This window comes from Amphiprion ocellaris, chromosome 24 (genome assembly GCF_022539595.1).
Source record: "Amphiprion ocellaris isolate individual 3 ecotype Okinawa chromosome 24, ASM2253959v1, whole genome shotgun sequence".
Taxonomy (NCBI): Eukaryota; Metazoa; Chordata; class Actinopteri; family Pomacentridae; genus Amphiprion; species Amphiprion ocellaris.
Genome location: NC_072789.1, coordinates 11,241,527 through 11,265,640, shown reverse-complemented (window position 1 = coordinate 11,265,640; position 24,114 = coordinate 11,241,527). Strand labels below are relative to the sequence as shown.

At 42.2% G+C, this 24,114-nt stretch overlaps 1 protein-coding gene across 10 annotated transcripts in view; it reads left to right on the top strand.

Moving 5' to 3' along the window:
* Nucleotides 1-24,114, top strand: part of LOC111575476 (R3H domain-containing protein 1-like) — a 48,408-nt gene that overhangs the window by 21,172 nt on the left and 3,122 nt on the right. For 7 of the 10 annotated variants that reach the window (XM_023280628.3, XM_023280629.3, XM_023280632.3 and 4 more), the window contains 19 exons: nt 870-993; nt 2,233-2,311; nt 3,091-3,150; nt 3,678-3,818; nt 4,093-4,201; nt 4,367-4,462; nt 4,798-4,823; nt 5,078-5,131; nt 6,388-6,620; nt 8,503-8,766; nt 9,319-9,470; nt 10,276-10,401; nt 11,423-11,770; nt 11,966-12,113; nt 15,517-15,674; nt 16,781-16,914; nt 20,339-20,442; nt 22,804-22,985; nt 23,646-23,799. In XM_023280628.3, coding sequence (XP_023136396.2) covers nt 870-993; nt 2,233-2,311; nt 3,091-3,150; nt 3,678-3,818; nt 4,093-4,201; nt 4,367-4,462; nt 4,798-4,823; nt 5,078-5,131; nt 6,388-6,620; nt 8,503-8,766; nt 9,319-9,470; nt 10,276-10,401; nt 11,423-11,770; nt 11,966-12,113; nt 15,517-15,674; nt 16,781-16,914; nt 20,339-20,442; nt 22,804-22,985; nt 23,646-23,799 — 2,692 coding nt within the window. The remainder of the gene's footprint in view (nt 1-869; nt 994-2,232; nt 2,312-3,090; nt 3,151-3,677; nt 3,819-4,092; nt 4,202-4,366; nt 4,463-4,797; nt 4,824-5,077; nt 5,132-6,387; nt 6,621-8,502; nt 8,767-9,318; nt 9,471-10,275; nt 10,402-11,422; nt 11,771-11,965; nt 12,114-15,516; nt 15,675-16,780; nt 16,915-20,338; nt 20,443-22,803; nt 22,986-23,645; nt 23,800-24,114) is intronic. The other 3 variants (XR_002746743.3, XM_035952971.2, XM_023280633.3) reach the window with 3 other exon arrangements.

Below are 24,114 nucleotides of genomic sequence, written 5' to 3'. Positions count from 1 at the left end.
GCACTCTCTCTCTTTCTCATGGACTCTCTAATGTTAGCTTTCCAGAGTTGTGTTTAATCCACTTACGGTGCACTGGCGACCCCTCTCCTCTATTCAGCTTTCCTTTCAGCCTGTACAGAGTTGTCTGAAAAGCAAATCAGATACTGCTGTGAGTTGTGTGCGTGAATGTGTGTGTGTGTTTTGAGGAAAACCAAGGCTGTTTTTAATAGATTTCAGAAAAATCAAAATCCACGCCACTCTGCAGCCAGATTGCAACACGGTCGATTTTTAGAATTTCTACAGTTGGCGGGGGATTACAGCTACTCCGCATTCTGTTGAATTTTAAGGAATGAAATGTGCTGTGTTGTTTCATTGCAAGTTCATGTTTTATTCAGGTGGTTTAATAAAAACAAGCTAATCTGGCAGATTAATTGCCATAGTGATTTGGAATTCATGAACGCAGGTGCATTATTACTGGCAAGGAAACGGGTTTCAATGATAGACCACGAGAGTTTATTAAGTGTCTTACAGTGGCCTCTATTGCCCGTGCTATTCTCTAATTAACCCAGAACCTCAGGCAAGATCATAGAGAATTAAATGCCTCATATTTAATGCCACTTTTCTAAATTAAGGTCTCATGTCTGTTCGTCATTCAGATGAGACCTGGGTCACATCTAGCATTTGGCGCTCTTGTAAAATGTTGACATTATCACACTTGTGTGTGTTGCGTGTGCTATTTAGAGTTTCTCAAAATGGTTTAATCGAGGCCATTTGGCACACATACACACAGCTGCCCTTTCATTTTCGACTTGACAATTATTTTAAAATGCAAAGCTCCCGCATGCCTGCAGTTTGGTTTTTTTTTTACTAGTTTTTTTCTCCCTGGACAGGATGGATTCCTTCTCCAGCCCTTTGAAAAGGAAGAACGAGGCGCACAGGACCAAGCTGAGAAAGAGGACAGCTGTGATAAGGTGGACAAACCCGAGAAAACGATGAGAAAAATGCTGTCTAGAGGTGAGATCCCCAAGCTCATTTCTGAAAATTAATTTTTTTTTTTCCATGAACCTCTTCACCTTCTGCTCTGCTCCTGCTTCATATTAAAATATTCATGACCTCATATGATCAGGTACAGTCCGGTATATGTGTAGTTTTATGTATTTTTAGTTCAGTTTCAGTTAAGTCAAACAGATTTACCATCTCAGTCACAGGAGCTGAAATATTTCCATTAGCACCTCAGCTTTCTTTACATCATAAACACCTGGGACCTCATTTATAAACATTGCTTGCACCCAAAAAGGAGCTTCAAATATGCATGTGCCTTTTTCCCCATCCAAAATTTGTGATTACATATAGACACGAATGAAAAAGAATGTATACAAAATCCATGCCATTCAGCCAAATTACAGCCTTCTAAAAAATGATATCCTTTACCATGCCACAAGGAGCATCCAATCCTGAACATTTTTTTTTTCTGGTTCACTATCCTCCAGTTTGTCCAAAAGCATTTCTCCTCTGTAAATGATATCTCATTATAGGCTGATAATTGGCGTGATTCAGTTAATTGCGACAAGCTCAAGGTGTGAAGCAATTATACAGATTCCCACAGGCGTAAAAAGGTGTCTGCTTGCCTCTGTGGAGCAACACCACTGATGAGGCAGCCGCCAATTATAGAAACCAGACACCCACCGAGGGGAACAAGCTCCACCGTCCCCCTGACTCCCACCGATGGGTCCTATCCTTTTGTTGGTGCACAGGAGCATATTTTCTTCATTGTCAACTTCGTTATCCCAACACTCCTTCATTTCTTAAATGGTTCAGCTGGCAGTGCTCCTTGCTGCTGATGCAAGCTGCCAGATTTTTTTTTTTCCCCCCTCACACTGGTCACACTAATAACTCATCAAATAGCATTTTCCTGACCAATGTCACCCTCAGTGAAGTTTACCTTTTTGACTTTTCTGTGTTTCCCTCTCGAATAGTTGAATGACAAGCTGATTAATTTGCATATCAATATTCACAACATGCGTTTCATTAACTGTCATTAATTTGGGGAGTTAACGGGGTGGAACATTCTAACTTCCTTGTCATTCATATCAAGAAAATTCTATTGAGAAAAGTCCGTGCAGGTAAGCTTAGGAAGCTTTTTCATAAATCCTGATTTATTTTGAGCTTGGAGAATATTTCGAGTTTGTAAATGAGATGTGTAATACATTGAATTTGTTCATCATTGAAACAGGATGTGTCTGTTTTCATTAGATTCCAGTCAAGACTACACAGATTCAACTGGTATAGATCTCCATGAGTTCCTGGTCAACACATTGAAGGGCAACCCCAGGTGAGCTCAGAATACTCAGTTCAACTACTGCAGTAAAATACTAACTGTCAGGCGTTAATCTGTTGTGTCTAATGGATCACCGCAGCATTTAAAATGTCACTATTTAACAGTACAATCAATTCATGTCAGTAGAATTGCAGTGATGAGTGGATTCACTTGCGGGTGGCTTAATGTTGGTGAACATTCTCCACCATTGACCGTTAGTAAGCAATCTTAAGTTGACCTGATCGCCTTCACCCTTATATCATGCTGTTCCTTTGCTCTCTTTCCTGATAATTCTGGTCTCTTTTCACTGTCACATTCAAAAAATGCCAAAAAAAATTACAAACATGTTCCATGTTTACTGACATGTTTCTACAGTAGCCCAGAATGGACAAACTAAACAGTGGCTCAAGAGAGGGCTTTTGGTGTTTTTCGTTTGCCGCTTCAATTAATCAGTCCCATAATTTCAACCTTGTCACAGAGCTAAAATGATCATTTTCTAAAAAGAAAAAAAAAAGTAAAACAATACTAATGGTTGATAGTTCCTAGCTGACTAGCATGTTAGCAGTTAGCTTAGAAGGTACAACATTTGCTAACCAATCCACTACACCTCGATAACCAAATATTTTGAGACGATAAATGTTTTACTGCTGTTTTCTGCTATGACTGGTCCTTTAGAAAACTTAGGTCTGCTGTGTGAAAATTGATTAGCTGAGAAATAAATAGGTTATTTATCATGAGCCCAATTTTGTGTTCCGACACGTCTCAAACACAATCTCACCTTTGTTATTTTTTAGGGATCGAATCATGCTGCTGAAGTTGGAACAGGACATCTTGGATTTCATCAGCAATAATGAGTAAGAAATTCATTCAAATGTGATTTAACTGGTTTTCATCCTAATAAAATGTTAAAGCACCTAGTTTCACTGAGTTAAACGCATTCGACCAGAGATGGAGAACTTGACTAGTTGGCTAATTCCATGAAATATCAGCTACTAATGGACGATTTGTTCGTCAGCTGTTTCAATCATGACTACTCCATATTCTGTCATGATGCGTTCCATCATCTCCAGAAGGAATCTTTGAGCTTATCATTGGTTCTGGTCGCCATATTCTGGGTCATAGGTAATGGATAAATGAACTATTTAGTCTAGATCAGATCAGTGAAAGCATGTTTGTCTAGAATTACTGAGGGTTTCAAGTTCTCCTGAACTGAAAGGTTCTTTGTATATAATTGAACCAAGAGCAGTCACAAGGTAAAAATGGAACCAACAACAGAGCAAACTGAAGGCTTAGCTTCACCTGCCAGGCTCCTTCAGGTTGGGATTAAACGATGGAAGTCAGGTTCACCAGATTTACCCGGATTTCCCGTGTTTACTTCTAGAAGCCAAAAGCGCAAGTTCCCGCCCATGAAGTCCTACCATAGGATGCTGTTGCACCGTGTAGCAGCCTACTTTGGCATGGACCACAATGTGGACCCCAGTGGGAAGTCAGTGGTGATCAACAAAACCACCAACACCAGAATGTGAGAATCGTTTTTTTTTTTTTATTATTATTATTGTTTAGTTGATGCATAAATTCTAGACTGCCTGACATTGCGTGATGGTCCCTTCACAATAAAACTCTATCTTAATAGAATATTTCTGCTTGTTAATTGGTGTAGAATTTTCTGCAGCCATAAGCTGTTTCAAACAGATCAGTTGATTTCCTATGCTGCTCGTTGGTTAACATATGTTGCTGTCAGCATCTGCCTGAAATTAAGCTGCCACTAAAACTCTTGTGAATTCCCCCACTGACAGACCCGATCAGAAATTCTCCGAGCACATCAAGGATGACAGGGCGGACGATTTTCAGAAACGCTACATTCTCAAACGAGACAACTCCAGCTTTGATCGAGAAGACAGCACGGTAGGCTTTTTTTTTTCCCTTTTCTTTTTTTTTCCTCTCTCCCCTCACCAAGCTGTCACTTTCATTTCTGACATGTTGGTAAGAGTGGGACAATCTGGCGTCCCTGACATAGCTGCTAAAGAAGCGTGTGTGTGTCTCTATGTGTGTGCGGTGTGTCCTTGCCAGATTCGAATGCGTTTGAAAGCTGACAAGAGGAGCAAATCGATGGAGGAGAGGGAGGAGGAGTACCAGCGAGCCAGAGAAAGGATATTTGCACATGATGTGAGAGCTGTTTGTGTAGGCGGAGTAGGGGGGTGGGGGGCCATGTTTCACAAATCTTTGTGTCTTTCTATTCATGTGTAAATTCAGTAGATTTCTTGCCACCAATTACCGCTGCTGGATTTATGAATTTATAGACAGGAATGGTCCCATCTGGAGCCACTTCTTTGTGGAGAAGTCAAATTTATAGCTAGACTTGCAAGAGGCTGCACTGTGGTCCAAGGACCTGATCAGACTTGTTATGATGTTTAATAACAAATTGATTAATACTTCAAATTTAGAAGATGAGCCATTAGTTGTACCCTGGAACTGATGGGAATTTTCTTTCTCACCCACAGGGAGATCACTTCATACTAGACAGAAGGTAGGTAATAAAACTGTATTAATCACATCCAAAAAGCTATGTCTAATATGGATGATGAATTGTCAGTTAATTGGTCACCATGGAGCTGATTTCAACCTTTTGAAGTGTAACTAAAGCTCTTCAGAAAGCAGCTACTTCACTTTTATGCTGTTCCTGTCAGAGCAGCAATTAGAGTCAGCCCTGCCATGTTTTAAAAAGGTAGATATCTCATTTAGCCAGCACCTGTTCTTTAATACTTGCTGTCCTCCCTTCAGTGCTCAGGATGAAGACGCATGCATGAGCACCCAACAGAGGCGGCAAATGTTCAGGTGGGTCCACCCCGTCGCACGTCACTCAGCTCCTTTCAGAGGCAGAGAAAAACCCTTTGAATCGCCGTCTGTCTTGATCGGCTCGCGCAGGAACAGGGGTGCTGATCTGAGGATTTGTTTTTGCTCGTCAAGAAAGCTTCTGTTCGAGAGGATTTTCTGCCCAGGCTTCCTCATGTGGGACGGCCTGTTCAGATCAAAGCTTTCCAATTAAATCATCATACCGTTTTTATTGTTTTCCAAAAAACATCTTTTATTGATCAAGCATTGAAGAATACGTGAGTGTAATGTTTGTTGGGCAGTTGTGCTGTAGTGATACAATATGATCTTATAAGAAGACTGCAGGCTGTAGCATGTTGAAAATTCTGTAATTGAGAAATACAGTCACGGAAAAAGTTATTAGACCACCCTTGTGATCAAAAACAATGATTATGCAATCAATTACTAACTCCTGTGTGCATCATGTGACTAAAACAGACAGAAAAGAAAACACGGAATGCCTAAAAGCTCTGTTTATGGCAGTACAATGCCATAGCTACTGATGTAAGCACTGAAGTGATTTTGGTTATTATCAAGAAAACCATGGATAATGGCTAGATATCAGCTCTTATGAGTTATTTTTATTGTTGTCATTGTATTTGTCCAAACAAGTATACCTTTAGTTGTACCAGGCAGTAAAATGAACAATAAAACAAGGGTGGTCTCATCATTTATTTTTATATATGTGTGTATATATATATATATATATATATATATATATATATATACACACATATATAACAGCTTTATGCTGTTTTCTAGTTTTCAGTACATACTGTGAAGAAATTACATTTTTAAAAAATGTTTTGTTTCTCCCAGGAAGAAAATTGTGGGCAACTGTTCTGTCATTTAAGTCATTTTTTAAAGTCAGAATGTCCAAGTTGTCTGCTTCCATCTGTTTTTGTGATATCAAACTGTCTTTAGATTTTTTTTTTTTTTTAAACAAAGCAATCTGAATATGTCAGCATGGCATCTGGTAAATTGTGATATGCATTTTTACCATTTTTTTAGGCCTATTCACAGGTAATTATTAAGCAAATATAGAGACAATATTTCTACTTAGTTATAAACTTATTTAGCATGCACTTACTGTGATGCAGTCATTGTAAATCTTAATGCTGTGTCAGAGGTCAAGTCTAGAGCAGAATCTATATTAGCAGTATTACTTCAGAGTGAAATTAGGTTAACCAGTTTTGAAAGAATACTCTCTTGCTTTCCAGGTTACGGGCTGGTCAGTCGGGCACCAGCCGTCAGAGCAGCTCTGAGACAGAAACGCTGCCACGACACGGCGAGCCTCGGCCATGGAGCAGCACTGACAGCTCAGACAGCTCCAACCGGCTCGCCCCGCGGCCCGCCATCACCAAGGCCAGCAGCTTCAGCGGCATTTCACCCGGCCTCGTCCGAGGAGACAGCACGGCCAGCAGCAAGAGCACCGGGAGGCTCTCGAAAACAGGCAAGAGACACAGCAGAGATGATGTGGATCTGTGTGAAACAGCTGCAGCACAGTGTTTAGATACTGGTGTGTTGAGAGACAATGCCCTCTGAATGTCCTCCGCTTGTTTGAAATGGAAAAACCCAGTGCAGAAATACTAACTAATGCAGCCTGAAATAAGAACTGACTGGACTTTAAAATGTAGCACTCTGCTGTCATCCGATATTTAATCAACTGTGTTTCGACGTGATTGTTTGTCCTAAATGTACAGGTAAATTCTGAATATAGATGGATGGATTTGTCATATCAAGAGAGCATTTAATGTATTCATTCAGTCACACAGACAAGAGAGAAGAAACTCTGTCAGCACGAGGAGGAAAAATTCACTAATTAGATGCTAAGTGGGGGACGGTAACAAGAAATTGCATATTGAGCTTCAAGCAAAATCCTGTGGCACTTGGAACACCTCAGGTCTTATCAGAACAAATGTTTGTTGTCCTGCCGTGGTCGATAAAAGTCTGTGGGCCGCCCTGTAGCCGGACAGCTGTCAAAACTAATTACCGTACAGCATCCTGGTGATGGAGGAGGCTCTTAAAAAGTGTTGTAGCAGCAGCAGGATAAAACCGAACACTGAGGAGTTGCTGCATAATGTATAAGTGTAAGCGCTGGAAGTGCCGCGCACGTCACCGAGATGAAGTTAGGGCTGCATCTCACCTGCAAGTGCTTAGTCCACAGTATGATACATTTGTAACTTGATTGGCTGAGATTAGGTGCTCTGCATCATGACCATGTCTTCCTTACTTCTGTGAGAATCCTCGGTTGGTCTTTCCATTTTTCTCCTGCCGCCATTTTTCCTTCTATTTTTGCCAATCCCCTGTTGTTTTTTTTTTTTTTTTTTTTGCAGAGAGGTAGCAGCAGCAGGCTTCTTGCCTGAGCGGTTTTTTAAGTTGTTTACGAGGCAGCTGGCTGCCCTCACTTTGTGTTTTGGGAGACATCTCGCCTGTGCTGCCATGTTATTCTGCATTTGTTCTTCTCCTCAGACCTCAAATAAACCTTTCCTGCGGCCAGCCATCTTTACCCGAAAATAGCAGCTTAGGGAGCAGATCCCTTTCTATTGAAATATAAGTCTTAACTTCATCTTTCTGATGTAATTATGACATCATTAAAAACCATCACAAAATTTGATGTAAATTCAAAATACACTTCATCTCGCCAACATTCGTCACACAGATGAGCAACTCGCGTTGTTAAACAGGTCAAGTCGTGCTGTTTTGTTTGATATGTGCTGCATCTAACTGCAATAAATACTTACAGCGCAAAAGAACTGAAAAGAGGGGACATGAATTTAGCCACAGAATGTTCCTGTGAGGCTCCAAGAGTTAAGGATTGATTAGATCCTCTACATGTATGTGTAAAACAAATAAACTTGAAGGTTTTCACTATAAAATTCCATTCCCAAAAAAATGCAGCCTGTGTGAATATACAAAAGTTCAACAGACTACTGATAATCCTGCTGCTTATTTTTTTAACTCAGCCATGTAAAGTCATAAACACCAGACTGCAATGTTGATCCTTCCTCCCAAAAACCAAGAGCTTCTTTGGACAGCTGTTCATTATACAGGGAGAAATCCATCACAGATCACTCAGATACCAGTTTCTCCATCAACTGTTGCCTCAAGAAATCAGAATGCAATGCAGCCACAAGAGAGGCTGCATTATTAGCAAGCAGCTCGACTGTGAATATCCTCCCCTGCTTCATTATCACTGGGAGCTCCGCCACCCAAATGAATAACTAACCTGCCTAAAGCAACAAGTTAATGCTATGCTCAGTGTCTGTCTTAAAGTCGCTCTGGGAGATGTAGGAAGTAGATGATAATCTGCTCTTTGTTCCGCCTTCCTTCAGGTTCAGAATCGTGCAGCAGCGTCGGTTCCTCGTCCAGCTCACTATCCCGTCCCCAGCTGCCTCTCCCAGTCCCAGCCTCCTCCCGGTCCAACCTCCCCAACACACCCTTAATGCACCCTGACGCTAGAGGCCCTGGACACCCTGAGATGACCAAGAGCATCTCCTCACAGCCACCACCAGCTACAGATGCAACCAACTACTATATGTTGCCGCTGGAAGCCTCAGGGATCCCACCTGGCAGTGTCCTGATCAACCCACACACAGGTGGGTGATCCTGCACCTCCATGAGAGCACGACAAGCCACAGTTTCTAACTTAGAGCTCAGTTTTACAAATTAAAAAATCGCCACTTTTTTTTCCAAGGGTGGTGACCCATTCTCAGTCTGCTGCATTAAATCAAAGTACAATTTCCCAAAATAAGTTCCTTGTCTTGTAATTTTCTGGTTTCCTAATGAATATTCATAACTGTGGGACAGAATTACAGGTTGGCATAGGGCTGCACTCAGTTTGTCTGTCAAATTAGTAGTCAGCCTAAAGCTTGCTGATCAAAATGCAGCGAACAGATGGGAGAAATCTGTAAATATGCATCATGGGCCTAGCACACAGTTGTGCACTATTGGGCTGCGAACTCGTCTTCAAAAGCTGCCAAGGTTGTTAATTCCTGTTGACTCTCCCCTCATGGACCTCGTCTGGGTGTGTCCTTCGCTGTCATGAGGAGCATCATTCAAATGTTTGCTTTTGTATGAAGCTGAATTATTTGTGTGTGAAACGCTCGCATCACTGTGGGTTTTGGTCTCTCATGATTTACATTTGACAGGCAAGCCTTTCATCCATCCCGATGGCAGCGCTGTAGTTTATAACCCGGCCAGCATCGCCCCCGCTGCTGGCAGGATCCCACAGCAGGGGAAAACCCCACAGCAGCCAATCCCTGCCGCAGCGCAGCAGCCAGCCAATCACCTTCACTCCCAGGTCAGTGGGCGGTACAGTTTTTTCCTCATTCTTAATGAACTCATGCAAAGACTTCAGTGTTTTTCCAAACTTGTCCTTAACCTCACTAACTTACAGTGTTAAAGAGCTGATAGTAGGAGCCATTTAATTGACCGTTAACACTAAACCCCTCCCTTAAACAACAATTGTCCAATCATAACTTAGGAACTGGCTTGTCAAGCTTTGTTTTTCTCTACATTCTGAAGCATTTTAAGCCTTTTCAGAACCACATTGCCTCATTTCCGGGTAGCTCTGTGTACATTTCTGAGTCAACCGGAGCCTCATTGACGCTCGTCCTGCTTTTTTCCTGTTTGGAATTTGCCTCGAGTTCGTTGTAGTCTTGAATCTTTGCAGCAGATCTCAAACGTAGTAGACTGTATGCAAGGAAGGTGGAAAAACAAATGAGCTAACAGACGTTTCAGTGGCTTGACTATGTTTGGCTATTATATATATGGCATTAGGGAAGTTTATATCCAAGATTTGGAGCTAATCTTAGCTAACTAATAAAATCTAGAAAAGAGAAGCCTACTTTTGTCTGTCTGTGTTTGTATTTAAGAACTAGTTGATCCAAAAGTTAATACGATATAATTGTCGGCTGTTAAATGTGTCCATGATTACTGTAAATCACGTACGTGTGAGAATGTGAAGCTTGACAAACGAAGCTAGGCTAACAAAGAAGGAGGGGCTTAGTGAGCGGCCAGTTGGAGCTCCTGCTATTTTACTAGCATCCTTTGTCCGATCTCATCACCTGTCCTTCTGTCCGTCTCTTCTTCCCTTCCCTCCCCAGCCGATCTGTCCTCCTCTCCAGCCGTCCTCTGAGCCTGTCCACAACCCAACGGTCTCTTATCCTCTAATTCCTCCTCTTCCTCCTTCTCAGTACCTGCCCGTCTGTCCTAACCAACAGTATACTGTGGTACAGAACTTCTTTCTTCCATTTTATTATTCTCCCCCCCTTGCTCCATCTCCTGTCAGATCTGGCTCATTAGGAGTTTATTTATAGGCTTTTGTCTGAGCAGTTAGATTAGTTAATTAAACTCTGACACAAATGTCCAGAAAGGCAAAGAATTCAGCTCAGTTTATGTCTATAGAAATGCTCTGGGCTCTACTTGGACTCAGGTCTCCAGACTGTATCTGAGCTCCCTCACAAATTAATACCAGTGACATATTTAACAAGTTCCTGAATGATTTGCTGCACATGTTACATTCTTTGTCACAAGGACATTTATCTTAGTTAAGTTTGGTATCACATAGCATGTAGTTAATTTCTTGTCCTCACTGTACATTTTTGGAGAGACTACTCCTAACAAGGTGTTTTTTCAGTGGCGTTAAGCACAGAAATATCTCACCTTTTAGAACTTCAAAACACACTTCATTATTTCCATAGTATGGAAAGGTGTAACTAAATCCAGCAGGAGCCATTACCCACATATGTAGATCATGCATTCACTTAACCTCATTTTTGACCTGGTTTTAGTGAAAGACATGCCTCTGCGACTAATTATGCCTGTGGAAAGTTCCATTAATATTTAATTCATCACCAGATGTTAGCGCTGAATAATCCATGACTAAAAACACCACTTTTCCAACAACATGTCAGAAATGACCTGCACTGGTGTGCGCTGGTGGTACAGATGAATAGTTCACTTTAAACTGGACTAGTCTCTGCAGACCTGGGTCAGATATGAGCTCTGTGCATTTGTTTAAACCTTCAAGTGAAAGTCAGTTTAACAACTGTCTTTGATTTGCACTTAGCTTGGAAATTGTCCCTGGTGGTTGATCTGTATTGATCCTTATTCTGAGCAGAGTTAATGAGTTAAATACTGTGACCCGGGTTCTGATCGTCACTGCCCTTGTCCTGTATATTGATGCATATCTGGTGGCGTCTGTTGTTGCATTTGATTTACCACTTGTTAAAAATGTAATTGCCTCTGCAGCCTGACACCCTCAACGCCCAGTTCAGTCACATGACACTGGCTCAGCAGCCGCCCAATGACGGCGGAGCTTCAGCTCCAGACGGCCGCCACTATCCCTCTGTGTACCACCACCACCCGTCTCCCATGGTGCTGCAGGGAGCTCCTCCACAGCAGGTTGCGAGCTATGTGGTGGCCGGGCCGTCGGGAGGACACCCAGGGGTGCTGCAGGGTCAGTCCGTCTCGCTCCCGACCCAGGGCCCCAACCATGCATACCCCAGCTCCACCCCGGGCCCTGCTGCTTTCCCTGGACACACACTGAACCAGCATCTCCTCCAGCAACACACTTACATCCAACAGCCTGTCCAACAGGTACAGACTCTAACTGCACATCTAAAATCATGCAGAGCAATTTGAAAATGTGGTAATTTGTCATCATGAGTCACTCCTGCGGTGAAAACCAGCTTTATGACTAATCCTTCAATTCTGCTCGAGCTGTGAAGTGGATTCAAATGAGACTGTGATGCATCATGCAGTCCTTGAATCTGTATTATGTGTTTCTGGCAGATGTCCACGTGTTACTGCTCTTCAGCTCATCACCCACACTGCTCCAGTCAGCAGCAGCAGCAGCAGCCGCCACCGCAGCACTACCGACCCCACATCAACGCGCTGCCATATAACTGCCCTCAGAGCCAAAACCTGCCCCAGCAACAAGGTACAAACACAGCCATTTTAAGGATCCATGTCAACTGTTTAGTCTTAAAGTCTTTATTCACATGTGAGGAAATCTGTTTTCTCTTTTAACATATTTTCATTGTGGTGGCTTCCAAAGCAGCTGAAAATGTTTTTGATTAAGATGCACACAGCCACACAGGGTCCTATTGTAAAATAATCCCTTTCATTGCCATTAAACCAGTTCAGAGTTGCACACCTGGATACCAAACAGCAGCGGGTTGCTTTTCTTTTCTCTGGTTTTCTCTGTTAAACCAAAACTACAAATGATTCAAATAAAGCTTTGAAATAGTAACACAGTGGATCTGAAGACAAATCAAACAATGTCATAATGAAGAAGATCTACAGTTCGCTTTTAATTTTCAGGCTTCACGTTGTTAAGAGCAAAGCTCTGACTTGCTGCTTCATCATGAGTTGTACTCTGTAGACTTTGTTAACTTCCCTCTTTGAGCTCTTAGATATCATTTTGTTGTTGCTGTTGTTTGTTTCTTCACAAGGGAGCAATGCCTGCTGCAATCCGACGGCTCTAGTGAAGGACAAATATTCCTCCCTTCCTTTCCTCTGTGTTTGTTTTGTTTTTACGAGTTCAGATGTCTCCCCGGGAGTCATCCACTCGGTTATTCTGTTTTTGTTTTTTTATTCCCCCCCCACTTCACCACAGGAGTTGAGGTTGTTAGCTCCTGCTCAGTCTCTCCCTCACAGCGCACACACACACACACACAGACACACACACACACACAGTTACTTAACTAAATGTAACGTTGCCGCAGTTGTGACTTGTACAATCGCACACACACACTGGTGCACACACGTCTCTGTAAGTGGCTGCGGCACTATTCTGTCATCTGTAGGCTGCAAATGTGGCTTCCCTGCTGGGGAACTGGGGAATAGACAGCGGACAAATGAAGCTGACCTACAAAGGCAAAGGACAGCAATTATTTCTCAGGGAAACAGGGAAAAAAATGACTCCAGCGCCTCGTTTCCCTTCTGTTTTTGCATTAATTAAAGAAATACACACGTAAGACCGTCTAAAGGTGAAGACAAAGCGCTGCAGGTTGCACACATAATAAATAAGTTATCAATGGAAATTGTCTCATGGCCCAGTCAGCGTCCGCCGAGAAACCTGTCGGCGTTTCCACTCACTTGCATCAGACAGCCACCAGCTCCACAAGGCTCCAGCTTCTGTCATGGTCATTCTCAGAGAACATCTTGTCACACATGTGAGGGGATTGAACGGTTTCTGTACTTTCCTCTTTGCTGTCAGGCAGCGATGGAGGTTATTAAACAGGAGCATGTTATAGACTTAACATCACAAGCCTACTTTCAGTAAAAGCAACGTTAAAAAGCATTTCTTTGACAGAACCTCACAATGATTTCATTTTTCAAACAAAACCATTCTGTGATCTCCGCTTCCTCCTGCTACAAACTAAATGTCATTGCTAGAGAGAAAATGTCACTTTGAATATGTGTACATTCAATCAAAGGGACACTGAAAAAAACGTGTTGTAGAGCTTTCAGCGGTTTTTAAATCGTACTTGCAGATAAATTGCATACAACACCCCACAATGCTTCAGCAATGGACCTGCAGTGTTAATTGTGACTTGAGTGATGTCAATAACCAGTTAGCTCTTGGAGTTTTTTTGTTTCGCCTTTCTAGACACAACTTCAGATATGATTTAAAGTATCATTTTTTGTCTGTACAGGATTTTTCCAGTTAATAAAATATTTATGTTCTTTAGTTATATAGCACTTTCCAACCAAAATGAAGACACAATTCGGTGCATAAAAACCAGTACAATTGAAAATGCTCAATTATTTTATAGAAAAAGGAAAGGAAATTTAAATTCAAGTAAAATCAGGAAGACTCGAGAGCCTCTGTTTAGTCAAAGTTCACATCGTGTGTTTTTTTTTTTTTGGTTTGGTTTTTTTCTCAATAAAATAAGCAAAACCATCTGGACTTGGCCTCTCAGATCTGGATACCTTAGAATTGTGACCAAAACACAAACTGATCGGTCCATTTTACTGTGTCCAAATCAACCTGTCAGTATTTTCTGGTCCACAGTTCCTTGTAGATTTCAGCTGACATGTACACCAGCACCCACATAACTGCGATGTCATCCGATATCGTCCCATCCTTCGCTCTCGCTCTGCTCGAGGAGACGTCTGGAGCCTGAGAGGCGGGATGCGGGGCCGGGACGCTGTCTGAGAGGCCTCTATGAATCTCACAGTGAACCGGTCTCTTTTTCAGCCCCTCACTTCCCACCTGCAGGATGTACAACCTCCTCGTCACTGCTTCCCAGAGAAAGAACAGCGGCCTTTGACAAGGAAGCACCTGTGAATCCGGTCGCTGATGGAGGATGGATGCAAACTGGCTCAAACTGATGGCTTTAATCCCGAAACTGAACCAGAATGTCAGGACGCTCAGCCTTACTTTCACAGCATCAGGACAGCTGGTCATGTGCTGCAGGCTGGAAGGGGAATAAAATAGGGTGCGTTTGATATTATGGTCATTTCATGCTTGGTTTGTAAGTGAAGGTGGAGGCGAGGGTGGATAAAAATAGTCCTCCCCGCTCTGTTCCTCGCTGAGCTCCTTCATTGTCTAGTTGTACTTTTCTCCCAGGGCGGCAGACTGTAAAGACACCTTCACAAAAGGACGTCCTCTCCTTTGTCACTTGGATTACTGTGTGTGTGTGTGTGTGTGTGTGTGTGTGTCACGAGGGACAGTATTTTCAAATGTCTCTTTTTGTCACCTTGACATTTAAGTGTCTGATTTACCCCCAGCCTCCGGTCAGGAACAGAAGCCACCATTTTAGGCTGCTCGGAAAATGGTCGGATCCGTGTGACATTGCTTCGTCTTCTGTGTGTCATGTTCCCCTGCCTGCCTTTAAATGGGTTTTTAATAAGTAAGGTAGAAATGAGATGTCTCGTTGAAGTGAAAGTTTTTTTGTGTTTTTTTTCCCCTCCCTGGCAGAGGAGTGGCTCAACCACTCAGATTTCAGGTCCAGGCCACCGCAGGCTAAATCAGATATATTGACTTTCTCATTTATTCCAAGTGCCTCAGACCTGCTTAGCAGTAACAGCTCAACTCCTCGAGCAGAGCCTCGACTCCTTCTATTGTTCTCACCGCGATGGAGCTTCTTTGTTGTGATTGTTTTAACAAGCAAATATCGCTTTAAAATCAATAAAGTGTTGGACAGTTTTCTTGTAAAATCTTGATAGCCGAGCCTTTTTCCTCCAAGCTTTTATTGGTGCCCTCCTCTGCTATACTGTGTAGGAGTCATGAATATTAAATGTGGTGTTTTCAGGGGTTATTATTATCACCGTGTTCCTATCTGGAGTCTCTTTTCATTCGGTCACAGCATTGTGCCTTTCTCATTTTGCCTCAGTGCACCAAGCCGTGATGCCAAACCCAGCGCCCAGCTACCAGACCGTAGTGGGCGTCCAGCCAACACCCAACCTCGCTCTCACTGGCAACCAGCAAAGCAATATGGGCAACCAGATGCAAGGCATGATGGTCCAGTACCCTCCAATGCAGTCTTATCAGGTACTCTGATGATGGGACGCCTCTGTGAGCTTTTCCCTGTGAGCGTCAGATAGGTTAATATTAGGTATAATAATAATATTAATATTAATATTTCAGTTCAAGTCAGTACGAATGAAGCATGCTGAGCTTGGGGCCATTGTTCTGGAAGGGGGCTGTTGGTGGCTCTTTATTCATGTTGAGGCACAACAAGAAAAGAAGGCTTCTTTAAAAATGAGAACAAGCACTTGATAGTCTTGAAAATCAACTCCCAAGTGTTGTCTTTTGACTTGTTTGTCCCGAAGCTTTAACAAAATACAAAACCATGTCTTCAAGGATTTTGAATTCGAAGAATAAAAAAACAGTTATAGTGCATCAAGTAGTCATGTTTCCATAAAATATGCTCATTAGAAAAATAGTCAGTGATGGTGGCAGAATTTGAAAATGCATCCATAATTTTGCAAAAAATACAAAAACAAAAATGATGCTTAAGGTATTTTTTTACTTTTCTGCAAAAAATAGTTAATATGCTTCAGTGGAGATGGAAACAACTGGTGAGCAGAACATTTAACTCACAGATTTATCCATTTCCCCTTCTTTTGTTGCCTTTTTTCCCCAAATATTCCAATGTTAACTTCAGTTTTGCTTGACTGTTACAGGGAAGCATCTTGAGTACTACTTCCAAAGCCTGTTGCTTTGAGGGGTTACATTTTTTAACAAAAAGCATTCATGTTACCATGTTTCTCCTCACAATGTGGAGCTACTTTATCAGAGTTTATGCCAGCATTAGCTGTTTGGACCTTTGTCAGACTGCAGTCTAGCAACACTAGCCAAGTTAGCATTGTGTTAGCCAAACATATTGGCTAGTATTCATTTTAGTAGCCTTTTCATCTAGGTAGCTTTTATTTCTGGCTTCACCTTCTAGCCATTAGTAAAATGAAGTCTAGTTCATTCAGGCCAAAGCAGTTAGTGGAAACAACTTTTTCTTTTTCTTTTTTGCAGCAGTTCAAAAGTAAGCTTCAAATGTGTTTGACAATTAAATAGAAACACATCTACTGCTGCTGTCAGAGAAAAAGCATTGTTGTTGTTTGCTTGATTTCCCGTTCCAATCATTTCTCTTTCTTCTGCAGCAGGTTTCAGTCCCTCAGCAGACGTACCAGCAGCCAGTGCTTGTGTCCTGCCAGCCAGGACAGGGAGCAGTGGCTGTTGCTGGCATGCAGCCCTGCTACAGCCTGATCCCTCCGAACCAGCACACCACCATGAGGTACGGTTCCACAACTGTGAGCGAGATCCAAAGGTAACGGTAAAGTGTCCGTATTTGATGGATTACCTGGGTTTACATTCATTCAGGAATTTCTTGGCACCCACAAAGAAAAAAAATGACTGACAGCAGCATCCTAAGAACTGAGAATATAAACAGCACTTTAGTCGTTTAGCCAGCTTAAACAATTGGGGTTTTGTTTTACTCGAGCATGATAGATGTTTTTGTTCATCACATGGTTAGAAATACAAGAAAAATGCAAAGAATCTGTCAAATAAGGGAACACAAAAACATTCCCCCTCCTGTATGCAGAACGATCATGTTTACAGTTGATTGTAGTGTCCAAACGCTCATTTTAATCCCGGGAAGAGAGTGTAGTTCTTCTAGTAGCACCCTATAAACAGTCCTGACATGACTAGAATACTGTTTTTAGATGAGAGCAGAGAAAAAAGAGGTGGTCAGGAAGGAGTCTCGAGGGGTTTTGAGGTGGAACAGGCTGAATAATGCTCTTTGTTTGACAGAAGAGAAATCCAATTTTGACCTTTAATTTGCGAGTCATGTGTTGATAATCAGTCTAAAAAGTGGCATTCTTATGCAGGGAGAGTTCCACATATTCATTGAAGAATTCCCTTTGGGATAAATAATGTTTGGTTTTATCTTATCTTGTAATAATCACAGCCTGTCCCATGCTGGATTTTTGAGGTTGAAGTCACACAAGATTCATTTTCATTTTTTATTAGTTGTAAATGTTGCAAGATTTTTGCAAATTTGATTTACAGTTGATGCTGATATTGATATGTGGGAGTTAAAACCTTGGAGTCTTCTAAGATAGGTTTCTGATAATGTTGATTAAAAATGAAATTTAAAAAAAAGATGACTATATATTTTACATTTCCACCATGTTGAATGTTTCTTCAAACAACTTCTGGACCACTCACTCCTCTGCTTCCCATTTTTCAGCCATTTTTTAACCTAAATATATTTTGTTTTACTCTCTCTATATAATTTCTTTCCATACTTGTCTTGTCGCTGCTGTGTGTAAACACTGCCTGCCACTCAGGCGAAATTTCTGGAATTTTTATCACAAAACCGTTGGTCACAGCTGTGCCAAGGAGCGCAATATTTTTTGGTAGTTTTTACAACATTTGGGGCTTATTTTTTGCAAATTTTGAGCTTATATTTGCAACAGAACTACACATCAGAAGTTGAAATTAACACAATTCCTTCCATTAAACGATTGAATTATTTTTAAGGTTGCAAGGCTTTCAAACCCACTGGTAGTTTTAAGGTTGCATTTGTTTTATTGCATCAGGCACTGTTCACTTCTACTTTCCAAGCCAAAACTTTTCATGCATATCAATATTTTGATGTGTGAGTCTAATAACTTTAAAGCCCTGTTTTATTTCTTAATATTTAATAACCCAGTTTGCATTAATCTATTTTATGATCAATTAGTCAAAAGTCGCAGTCTAAAATGTTAATTGTGTTTTCTGATGCATTGTTTTGCTCCAAAATTAACTTACGTCATGTTTACAGTGGTAATAAACTCACTCTGATTTATGTTCATCCTTTTCTAACGACAGTTTGTAATAGCTGAAGTCGCTTTAATCAGGTTTAGCTGGAATAATTAGCCTGGCCTTAGCTGTACTTTGTCCCAGAAACCGATTTGCAGGTACTTGATGGTGTTTCTCACTCCTGAAGGTGCCTCTTATTTATAGACCGAACAGGCCTGATGAGTGAATCCCCAAAGCACCTCTAAGACAAGGTCATCTTTGTTCACTGTGGGGGGAAAAAATGAAGTTATTACCACAATGCTTTTGGTGAACTGGGTCTGCGTATAGCTGATGAATGTCTACTCTGACACCGCCTCAAAGAGCTTTAGCCATTTTCCTCCATTACTGGGCTGCTGTGGAGAAGTGTGGAGTGCCTCTCATTATAGCTGATTGATAGAACTAGTTCATAGAAAGCAAAACATGTAATTAGTTTCTACCTCCATGGACCCAATCAATCTGGATAGTGGTGAGTGGAGCACTACTGGGACCGTTGTGCATGCACGTATACATAACAAACAGCGGACATGAATGCAGCCGTGTGCAAAGTCGTCACCAGCCCAAGAACAATGCAAAGATACTCACATGTGAGGAGAGGTCATTTTCTCATTGTCCCAGCTGTAAAATGAGGCTGCTTTAGTAGGGCAGTCGGTGTGGAAATGATTTATGTGGCAGCGTTGGATCGGCTCAGGCTTCTCCCAAGAGGGCCGACTGTCCACCTGCAGCCTGCTTTTCCACCAGCTGGAGACGAGTCCCTGCAGGCAGGGTGCTTACAGAGCAGAGTGCCTACTTTCCAGATGGACTTAAAGTTAGATTTTAAATTTAATACCCCAACTGCAGCGCTCAGATTCCACAGATCTGTGGAGGGTTAGAAGAAGATTTCGCTTATCACTTAGGTGTCAGCATTGGACTTTATCTCTTCAGGTGTTCAAGTCATGTCTAACGATAAATTAATGGCGTTAGAAATAGTTGTTACTGGAGCTGCAATGACAAGATGTTTTGGCTTGAACCATCAAATGTTTGCTTAAATTGATCAAAATTTGGATTATTAGACCAGTAATTACTATGAACTGCTCGGAAAGTGACAAAAGTATGATTTAAATGTCACTCCACTGAAACCCTGCAGGAACGCTTTTTAAAAAGTCTCAAATTGAATCAAGGAAACTATACTAGAAAATTAGAATTACGACGCCAAGGAACGTGACGGAGTTATGTGATGGTGGGCGTACATTTGTCTGTCCATCTGTTACTCCATCTGTGCGTAACATTACTCAAAAACAGACTAACAGATTTGGATGAAATTTTCAGGGAAGGTCAGAAATGACACAAGGACCAAGTGATTAGATTTTGGCAGTAATGCAGCTTATAGTCTGGATCCATGGATTTGTTAAAGATTTCTGTATCATTGTGAGATAGCGGCACAGCGTCACTGTAACTATGACAACAAGTGAACGCTACGTCAGCTGCCTGCTGATGATCACATGATTGTGATCCTACTACAAATCCACCACTGCACACTTATCGGGACTTACCTGTCGGAAATGATAAAAGGAACGGTTGATTAAACTGGGTGGATGTTTCCGAGTCCTATCGATTCCTGCCTCCCGCTACATATTTAGGTGTCAAAATTCGGTATCCGTACTTAACGTACACATGCGTAACACACACCTGTGCTCAGCGCAAGGTCATTTTCTTTGTAGGTACATCTATATTAAATGGACACATTCTATGTTGCAATGATTTATGATCATCAATAACTAATAAACAAATGCTGCATTTCTGCCATATGGGGGAATGAGCAGCCTTGGCAGAGTACTGTGCTCTCTGAGTGCTTTTCTTGTTAAAACATGTGGTTTACTGTGTGTCTTCCATCACAGTTCAACAGTGAGTTTCCTGCCCGCCCCGATGATGGAGCAGCTTCAGTTTCCTCAGACCTCGGCGCCCTGCGTCTCCCAGCAGCACCCGGGCCAACAGTATGCAGGTACACTTTTCTCTAGACCAGGCAGAGGGCCACGTTTAAACACAGCGATCTACAGTAGGATCACGCGCTAAAGTGCGAATATTCACTTTTTCTGACATTAGCCGCCCTGGAGATTCCCCATCACTGCCACTGCGCTCCCACATCCTTTATTTTCCCCATCTCTCAGTGTCAATATCTGCAGAATGGATTCCTCCGCAGCTACGACCTGCACTTCATAATGAAATAATCTTCGCTGGGTTTACTTTGCCGATGTATGTGCGTCAGACGCATGATTAGATTTACACTCTGGATTTTCGAAATGAAAAAGAGCGAGGCGCCGTGATGACGGGTCCCTGGAGTTTGGATAAGTTAAAATGATTTGCAGCATCCAGAGCTGGACGGAATTAAACGGCGATTAGGTCGACCACTGCAAATGTTACGCTGGCGTCAAACTCAGTCAGAACACTGCAAGTGTTTGCTGCGGTGAAAAACTATTAAAGTAAAAAAATCACCGATGGCATCGCTCATCAGAGGAAGCTCTTGGTGTTGCTGCTGCTTTGCTCCACTGGTTGCATTGAGACACATCATCACGTGGTTTGACATGAGCATACCTAACATTTTAATCGAGGATGTTTCTTATTTCCCAGTTGTCCCACTCTGAAGTGATGATTCTCAGTTTAATTTAACATGGTCATGGCTGGATGATAATATTTCACGTGTGTATGTGAGTGTATACAGGATGTGGATATTTATATGGATGTACACTTGTATCGTTGAGCTCTCCAGGACAGCAGATAACTTGTTAGCTAATTCTCAAACATACAGAACTTTCTCAAAACACCTTATGCATTTTGGGTTTTCCCTTTGCTTCACTTTATTATATAGCTAGGGTTTTTTTTTTGTGCATGTACAAGATCACCAAAGGGAGGTGTCTCACAAAAACAGCAGTCATGTTTCCATATAAAAGTGAATTCAAAGCAAACTTTTAAAATGTTAAAATATGTAAAAATTTAGGCCAGTTTCCGTTAACTGTTGTGGAATGAGTGAACTAGGCTTCTATGTGAGACATGGCTGAAATAAATACAGAAATAAAGGCCAGACACAAAACCAGTTGTGTGCCAACCACTAAAAACACACAAAAGAAACAAAACTTTGTGCAGAAGCCAAAACAGCCATTTTAGTCACAACTGTGAGCTGAATGTTCACTATGTCAGAACTTAGTTGAAAAAGTGGTTTCTGTCACCTGCTCAGTGCATTAACTCATGTTCAATAAAAGTCAATAACTGCCTCAAGCGAGTATAAAATTGGAATGTTTTTTTTAAAACTTGTTCCATTAGATTTTTTAAAACACATTACTTCAGAATGGACATAAAACTACACTATCAAGACATGACTTCTGCTCCTTACCTGCCTGAAACACGTCCTTTAAAGTCCAGGCTTCTCTTATCTACATCAGTCATGATATGGATATTTTTGTTGTAACATCAGTGGATGTGTCAGCCATATCAGTCTAATTGCCCAGTTAGGTAATCACACAGGCAGATGGATGAAACTACCACAAAAACATGAGAAAACGCAGACAATTAAAACCGACTTTTGCTGTTAAAAACATCCTAATAATAAGCCTTATTTTCCTGGTTATTTCCTGTGTGTTGTGTGGTTGAATGTCCGTCCAGAGGCCCAGGTGGGGTAGTCTCCTCACTAATGACCTTTATTATTCATGTCTGATTATTATGGGAGCCCAGTGGAGGGAGCCATCATTTCCAGCCCGTCAGTAATGAGGTCAGATGAAGGTCTCACGGCGGCCTTACCTACAGCGTGACCAGTAAACACTTTTAATTGGCTAGGCTGAGGCCAGAAATAATCTGCAGATTAAGCCCAAATATCCATTGTCCTTGTTACTGTTAGGAGATTTTATTCCATAAATCAACAGCGCCGTCGCCTGTGTAAAGTTTGTGTAGGATTTCCACCTCGCGTGAGCTTAATGTAAACAGAAATTAATTATGCTTTTGAATTCATGAGCAGGAGGGTCTTGATTGATTGTTTTTTATTAGCCACATGTGTCACAAACAAATAATTTAATTGGATCTCCGGGATCATGGCAGAGGGTTTAGCAGGAGAAGGGAATGGACTGTTATTGCCACTATCAACGTGCCCTTATAATGAAGGCACTTAAGACCTAATTGCTGTGTGAGAGTTGTTTCCGCTGATGAGGTGTGTAGCTGAACAAAAGTGCCGGAAAGGAGCTTTGGGGCAAAAACACATTTAGCGTGGCGCGTAAATGATGAGCCGACGTGATGAATTAAAGAAGTAGATTTTGTGTCGACCCGATTTGACTCTCGCCGACAACAACTTGTGTTCCTTTAATTTGTATGTGTGCAGGGTTGTTACCCCCGGCCCCCAGCGGCGGCATGGTGATGCTGCAAATGGCGGCGCCCCCCTGCCAGCAGCCCCGGGCCCCCTCTCCCTGCCAGAGGAAGCAGCCCAGCCACAAACACTCGGGACCAGAACACCAGCGCAGCCGTCGGCCCGCTGAGCTCCCTCCGCTTCCAGACAACACGCAGGTACAAACGCTGCCCGAGTGCATCCATCCGGCAGAGACAGAAAGACCCCGTCACTTAATGGTTTCCTGTAAAGCGAGGAGATTGTATTTATCACCTTTTTTTTAAAAAAAAAAAAAAAAAAAAAACCTTCATCGAGGTTGTCTTGCAGCTTTGAAAACATTTAATTAGCTCTGTGGCCCAGAGGTTTTGACTTGACAGCAGCAACTTCCACGTAATTTTAAATTGAATTGTGAATTTGTTTAGTTGATGTTTTGCCACACAGGACAATGCGGTGCATGTCAGAAAGTTAAGACGGCCACAAGAAAGCAATTTGAGAGCCAATTTAGTTTGGTTGTCTGAGTCTGACTGTGACGTGAGAATTGTCGCCTTGAGCCAAACTGGGCCCGGCTGCCGTTCAGGCAGGTTAAATGTCGTCGTAAATAGGCTCTGCAAATGAAGTGAGTGCTGCTGAAACCTGAAAATGAGGAGAAAATAGTCCTTAGCATTAGGGTGTAATGGTACATTAGTGGGACTAATGTGGATGGAATGGTACATTAAAGCAACAACTTGAACACCAGAATGACTTTGTGAGAGGAAGATATCGCCAGAGTTGCTGTTTCTGAATGAAAGTGTTTGTGTTGGTCCTGTTTCCTCTCTGCACCGTCGGTGTGTTGTGTGTAGAGCAGCTTGCCCTCGTCTCCGGCCCTCACTCCCTCGCCAGGCCAGCCGCCCAGCGTCAAGGGCCTCCCATCAGGCATCTCGCCCATCCCTGTCATGGCCCACCACCCGCACCACCACCCACAGCTCCCTACAGCCTTCTGCCACAGTGGACAAGGTCAGACACACACTGGTGTTTACGCCCTCACACACACTATCACAGAGAATTCATGCTCCGGTCCAGCCTGTAGAAGGTTCTGTGTTAGTACCTGACCTCTGAGGTTAGCTGGAGATGATTCATTTTTGGGTTTATTGACTTAATTTGACAAAAGACAGAACAGTGAATGACATGAGGATGAATGGGAAATGTGCAAATACAAAATGTGTCTGAACCACCTGATAGTGGAGTTCATTTACAGCCTAGCCCTTTTGGTAGATAGCTAGCTGGCTAACCTCTCTTGGATAAGCAGTAGCTACCTGAGCTAGCTGGGTG